Source organism: Notamacropus eugenii, chromosome 5 (assembly GCF_028372415.1).
Source record: "Notamacropus eugenii isolate mMacEug1 chromosome 5, mMacEug1.pri_v2, whole genome shotgun sequence".
NCBI lineage: Eukaryota > Metazoa > Chordata > Mammalia > Diprotodontia > Macropodidae > Notamacropus > Notamacropus eugenii.
This window is the reverse complement of record NC_092876.1, coordinates 93,869,796-93,876,940: the sequence shown is the minus strand read 5'-3', so window position 1 is coordinate 93,876,940 and position 7,145 is coordinate 93,869,796. Positions and strand designations below refer to the sequence as shown.

At 40.4% G+C, this 7,145-nt stretch overlaps 1 protein-coding gene across 1 annotated transcript; it reads right to left on the bottom strand.

Annotated features, from left to right (window-relative positions):
- Positions 1-1,236: 1,236 nt before the first annotated feature.
- LOC140508823 (olfactory receptor 51E2-like) lies at positions 1,237-2,202 on the bottom strand. Its single transcript, XM_072616694.1, has one exon. It carries the CDS (start codon positions 2,197-2,199, stop codon positions 1,237-1,239), a length of 963 nt encoding a protein of 320 aa, XP_072472795.1. The 5' UTR covers positions 2,200-2,202.
- Positions 2,203-7,145: the final 4,943 nt, after the last annotated feature.

The following is a 7,145-nucleotide window of genomic DNA, read 5'->3' as shown; positions in this document are numbered from 1 at the left end:
ATGTCATTGGATTAGGCACTGAGGATAGAACAAAAATCATTGTGGTGCAATGCTTCCACTAGGAAAGTAATCAGAGGACATCCAGGTCAACCCACTCAAAGGAAAATGAGGTCCAAAGAAGTTTAATAAGTTTCCCAGTTTCACCCAGACAATTAGTAGCAAAGTCAAGATTTGAACCAAGATTATATGACTCCAAATCTATGGTTCTTTCTGCAGTACCATGTATGCTAAAGTCACAAGCAAAATGAGAGTCACAAAAGTAAAGTTATTCTTGCCCTGAAGGAGTTTATATAATAAGGAAAAGTCTAATGTGTCTTCCATGACACCCCTTCAAATAATAAAAGATTAGTACTCACCCTAAAAATAGCTTCTCCTTTAAGCTAAGCTGTCATTCCTTAAGTCAGTGGCCACAGCTTTTGAAAGTATAAAATGAGATGAAAGACTTGTGTTTACCTTCACTGGCAAGACTTCTGATATAGGTTATAATATCATAAGATCCTAGATTTAGAGCTTCAAGGCCTCTCAGAAACTATCATTTCCAAGCTAATCATTTTAAAAATGATAAAACTCAGGCATCTAAAGGGTAAGTAACTTTTCCAAGAACACTCAATTAGCAGATATCTAAGGTGGAATTTCAGCCCACATTTTTCTGATCACAAAGACAAGCTTCCTATCAACCCTAGGAGGTCATGCTGCCTTCTTAAATCATCAAGTCAAAGAACTTTTGAAGCACTAACTTACTTTATAGAGTTAGAAATCAGAAATAAATGTTATTTAGAAATTCTAGCTAATTTCTAGAGTTCTTTGGATTCTTTTTCTAGAATCACAGAGCACATTACATATGATGTCATCTGATTCTCATAACATTCCTAGGAAAGGGAGTGCAAACAAGATCATGCTTGCCTACTTCAGAGATGAGAGACCTGAAGTTCAGGGAGTAATTTGCTCATAACCACATGATTTAGATCTAGAAGATAAGTCAGGACCCATCTAGTTCAATCTTCTAATTTTACAGTTGAGGGGACTGAAGGCCCAGGAAGTTGGCTAAGTGGTCACACACATAGTTAGTGGGGTATGAACTGAGTTTCTGTGACACCAGAGCTAGCATTCTTTCCAATACACTATCCTGACACTTGTGATGCTCTCATGGACATGGAATTCCAATAAAATATTTACAACTTTTGGGTGGTTGAGGGGAAGCCACCATGGGGACATAGGGTCTCGATGTGGAAGGGGTCAGCTGCTCCCAACAGCCAGAAGCTCCTTGTCACAGGCAATCTTGAACATGGCCAGCACACGGGAGCGGATCTGCTTGGTCTTGGCAGCATAGATGATGGGATTGATGACAGGTGGCACCATTAGGTAAACATTACCCATGAGCACATGTACAATGGGGTTGAGGCTGTTCCCAAAGCGGTGTACCACAGATAGGCCAATTAGTGGAACATAAAATGCTAGAACCACACCAATGTGTGAGACACATGTTCCAAAGGCCTTTGTCCGTTCTGTCCTAGATGGCAATTGCAGCACAGTATGAATAATCAGAAAGTAAGAGAGAGAAATGAGCACAGCATCAACACCCATAACCAGCAGGATGGCAGTGAGTCCATAAACTACATTGGGCATGGTGTCTGTATGGGACAGCTTCATCATGTCTTGGTGTACACAATAGGAATGAGTAAGGACATTTGAGCCACAAAAACGAAGCCTCTTGATGAGCAGTGGTAGTGGCAAGAAGAAAAGGAAACCCCGCACTGCAGCTACTATACCTATCTGAGCTGTGACAGTGTTGGTGAGCACAGCAGCATGCCGAAGAGGGTGGCAGATGGCCACATAACGGTCAAAGGACATAGCTAAGAGTACAGTGGACTCAGTGGCTGAAAGAGCATGGATGAAGAACATCTGGGTGAGACACATTTCAAAGGTGATCTCCTGAGAGTTGAACCAAAATAGTGCAAGGATCTTCGGCATGGTGACAGTGGAGAGGGCCAAATCAATAGCTGCCAACATGCAAAGGAAAAGGTACATGGGGGCATGTAGGCTATTTTCTGTTCTCACAATGAAAACCACTGTGCAATTGCCCAGTACTGCTACAATATACATGCACAGAAGAAGGAAGGCTATCCAGAACTGAGTAGCTTCCAGTCCTGGGAGGCCTATGAGAATGAAGGTGGTATGGCTGAAGTTGCAGGGGTTCATAGCTGGTAGTAAGAAACAGAGCCTGAAGAAGGGGCTAAGATCACAGTGCCTGCAGGAAACAAAGGGAAATTATTAGGGAAGACATACCCAGTTGCCTCTTTCCAGTGCTCCTGCATCACTTTCTTATAATTTTTTATTTCCTTCTTGCATGATCCTGGAACCTCCAAAACTATGTCATAGAAAATAGTGTCAGATTAACTGATTCTTACTAATGTATTAACGTTCCCATAGTCATTTTTGTTTTAAATGGTAGCTCAAGGGGAGAAATGCTTACCTCAAAGCAAAGAACCTACAATGGATCAGATTCAGACCTAAACATTTGGGTGAAGGAAATAATTTGAGACATGACATTATTTGGCGATTTTGCAGATTGGTCTCTGCTTATTATGCTGGTGTTCGGAGTGTACCTTGTCCTCTATATATCAGGAAAAGCAAACCAGTATCATTGCCTTGTGTTGAGATACTGAATGGAAAGGTATACCTATAAGAATTCCTAGAGAACAAGGAGTGTTAGAATCACAACCACACCTTGTATGGAATCCTGGAGGGAAGACTCTGCTCACATTTCAACCAATTTCTTTATTTATGGTTTGCATCCAATTTTAGATTAATTATAAATGTCATTATTATAGCAGGCTCCTATGTGGTCAACCTAGCTCTACTCTTTCATGGAGACCATGGCCAGATTCAACTTTCTAAAGCATCTTTGATCATATCACTTTCCTATTCAAACATGCAAACAAAAATGGTTATCTTAGGAAGTGAGTAGGTTTGGAAACCTAGAGAGCAATATATCTATTTGAAATTGTATCTTTACAAGGACTACATATTATCATGTAAAAGGATAAGCTTTTTTGTGAGTAGGAGCAGTGCCTGATTCTTTTCTGTAGAACTAACAGTATCTAACAAGGCACTTATGAGATATTTATTGAATTAATTTGAAATTAATGTGTTCTTCTATTAAGATTTTCTTACCACTGACCCTGATTGCCTCATCTTTCTTGCTGTGAATTCAGTGACACATCCTTGATGCTCTCCTATAGTTGAATGAGGACTCAATGACCCACTTCAGTCCTTTCTACTTTGTTCTTACTAATAATGATGAAAGGACAATCTCAAATGTCCGCTCATCCTTGTTGTCATCAGGAAAGTAAAAGACACTTACTTAGAGGCTTTCAGGAAAGAAATTCCATTACTATATTATTCTGTCATATATTTCATCCTCAAGGCATTCTTTCTTTTTTGGAGCCCTCCCCAAATGATACAACCACAGAAATAATTTCCTCTGGTCTCCTCAAACTATCCTGGCTCTTTTTACCTTCAGTTTTCTGTTTAATAGTTTCTAAGGTGCCAGGGACTTAGCAGATGGGCAGTAGTAACCCAGATGTGGTCTTCTGGGACCTAAACAAGAGAAAACAAACTAATAGTCTAAAAGATTAAAGTTTGGGTAAAGCATACATGCATTCCTGACAGGAAGCAGTCCACACCCTTACTAGGACAGGGGTTACAATTAGGATGGATTCTCACCTTTCAGCAGTGCTGTAGGGGCCAGCTATCCTGGAAGCAGGAGTAGAAATGAAATAATCTTTGAAGGTCTCCTTTGGTGGCAGAGTTCCACCATACATTTTCATTCACTTGTCTCTGAACTGCTGCTCTTAGAGGTGTGTCCTGTATTTCTGTGGCTGCAGTGGGAAATCCTGACATTTTGCCTCAAAGAAGACAGAGGAGAAGAAATGAAGGATAAAGTAAAAAGATCCTGATTTTTCAGGCAAAACTTGAGGATTCAGACAAGAAGGGTTTTCCAAGATGATGTGAGCTCTCAGTGATGATCCATAGAACTAGTCAGTGCCAGAAGGACCCTGAGTGATCATATAGTTCAAATGCTCCATCCATCTCCATCTCCTAGCCAGGTGGGAAGCAGTATGGTAGAGAAGATGGAAAAATGGACCTGCAAAGACATGGGTCCAAATCCTGTGTAAGGTACTTGCTTGCTACGTAATCATGGAGAAATTTTTTAACCTCTCATCTGTAAAGTGAGTGTAATAACACCTACCTGGCATGGCTATTGTGAGTATCAAATAAAATAATACATGTAAGGCACTTTTGTTAACCTTAAAGTACTATTTAAATGCAAGCTATTATTATTTTACATTTGCCACAACATATTAGAGTGGATTAATAATAATAATTATAGCAATAATGACAATGGCAATGATAATTACTTTTATTAGCACAGTGCCTGGCATATACCAGGATGAACTTAATAATTGTTTACTGATTAGATTATTAATAACAACAGCAACCCTAAAACTAACAAGAAAATCAATGATGATCAAAATAGCTTGCATTTATATAGAGCTTTGCACTTTACAAAGATTTGCCAACTTTATTCACACAGAAAACCCAGGAGGCATGTGCTATTATCATCCCCATTTTACAAATGAGGAAAGTGAGGCAGTTAGAGGTTAATTAGCTTGCTCAAAGTCACAGGGCTCATAAATACTTAGGGCTCTATTGGATTTCAGGTGCTCCTGATTCTTAATCCAATTCTCTATTCACTGTGCTACCTGCTGGCCACTACTACTACTATTACTGCTACTGCTGCTGCTGCTGCTGCTGCTGCTGCTGCTGCTGCTGCTGCTGCTACTACTACTACTTCTACAGCTACTACTAAAACTACTACTGCTGTTTCTACTACCACTACTATCACTACTATCACTACTGTGACTACTACTACTACTACCGTTGCTGTTGCTGCTGCTACTGCTACTAAGCAGTTTGCATTTATATAAGACTTCAAAGGTCTGAAAACACTTCAAGAATATTAAACTCTTCTGATCCTCACGACTACCTTGAGATGTAAGTACTTATAATAACCTTATTTTGTGGAAGAAGGAACTGACTTGGAGGGAAAGAAAATTGCTTCTGGAATCAAAAGACCTGAGTTGAAACTCGCCTTTGACACATAACTTTGTGACAATGCGCATGTTATTTAACCTGCCCAGTTCTCAGATTCCTTCATTGTGAAATGAAGGGATTCAACTAGGTGACCTCTGAAGTCCCTTTTAGCTCTATATCTATGATCCTAGGAGCCAACGGATTGGTGCCTCATCTTTTGACTCTAACTGCAGTGGTCTTTTCACTATCTTTAAAGTATCTCTCCTTTCTCCTATTCTTTAGTCCAACATCCTTCCCCAGGTTTCATTTCCCAGTTTTGTGACTGTCCCCCAATCTGAACAAACCTGTCATCCTCATCCCTGAGGAGGAGGGGGCTACTAGACATCATAGCGGTCTTCACTTATAGCAGGGAAGATTCTCTGTCTTTCAGTCTCTTCCCAGGCTATTGCCTGAGCCCTAGAATCCCTTCCCCAGGGCAGAGTCTTTTTTTTTCCTCATGGACACATGGGGATTACACATCCCAGGATCTTGGGGGGCATAGCAACTTGAGTCTGATTCACTTTGATGCACAAGTTCTTGATACCAAGATCACTACTAAGAATAATTTGGATAGGAGGAGGGAAAGAGAGAAAGAACATGATGAAGTGGAGTTCTGTAGTTGGAACAAAGTCCTTTATGTGTTAGGATGAGGGGAGGGGGATGTCAGGTGTTTTATAAAACAATCCTGAATTTGGAGTCAAAAAACACTAAAGGCATGGTACACTAGTGGTCTCTGGAGTAATTGGATTTTGGTGCAAATCTTGTCTCAGATGGTTAGCTGTTTGACCTTGGATAAGGGAATGAACCTCCCTGGATCTCAGTTTCTTCATTTGTAATATTAAAGTGATTGGACAAGATGGTTTCTGAGGTCCTTTGTAGTGTCAGAGTTCTGTAATTCTCAGACAGACCTGGGTTCAAACTTTGGCTCTGCTAATTACCATCTTTGCATAAATCATTTGATTTCTCCCTTAGTTTCTTCTCTTATAAAATTTGAAAAATGGAAAGATGATAATACTTAAAATTCCCTCCTAGTCTAAATATTGTGATTGTAAAAAGGCATAGAAGGAGCTGAAGGCATCACCATCCTTCTTTTCCATCAGGAAAACATCTAGCACGGCTGCAGAATTCATATGGATAGGTCCCTTAAGTCCCTCACAGCTCTCACACCATTACTCTAAGAGACTCAAGTCTACCACACAGTTCATAAATTCAAGTCCCTTCTCTCTTTTCCCCAGAATAAAGGCTTATTTCTTCTCTATTTCTCATACTTTTGGACAATTTTCTTTCATGATTCCCAGCCCCCATTCTCCCACTTCCACTCAGTATCTTTCTATAACGAATGACCCTCAAACCAAGACACCTGGCTATTCAAATTCCTCTCTACTTTTTTCATCCAAAGCAATCCCTCCCTGTGTTTCTACTATACACTTGTCCTAATAGCTCCCATCTCAGCTATCAACCCATCCTGACTATAACTGTCTTATTCTTTGTCTCCCTTGTTCCCTTGGACTATATAGCAGATAAGGCTAAGCCCATACTTTACATATGAAATACTACTGTCACTAAACTTCCCCCATGCATACCTAGTGCAAAGAATTGATGCTTAATCCTGGCGGTCTTGCAGTTACTCCTGGACCCCCATTGCACTAAGGATGCCCTATTTTTGTCCTCTGCTACCAGCCCTGACTGGTTTACTCACCAAGGGAACAGCGCAGACCAGCCACCCATGAGAAGAGTAATCTGGTTGACCCTATTTGGCTCCAGCCTTCTTATGAGGCTGCCAAGAAACCCTCATGGGGTTTGGTGTGGGGAGGGATATTACTAAAAATGTTGTGTGTGTCTATGCACATGCATGGTGGTGATGGTGGATTCCCTAGAGGACTCTGAAGGCAGAAAAATGCATTTCTATAATAGTTAGTTCTTTTGCATTCAGTAAACTGTCAGTTTCTTTTAACCTATAGGACTAAAGTCAGACTCTTCACAGTGGCCATCTAATGCCTGAATCCATC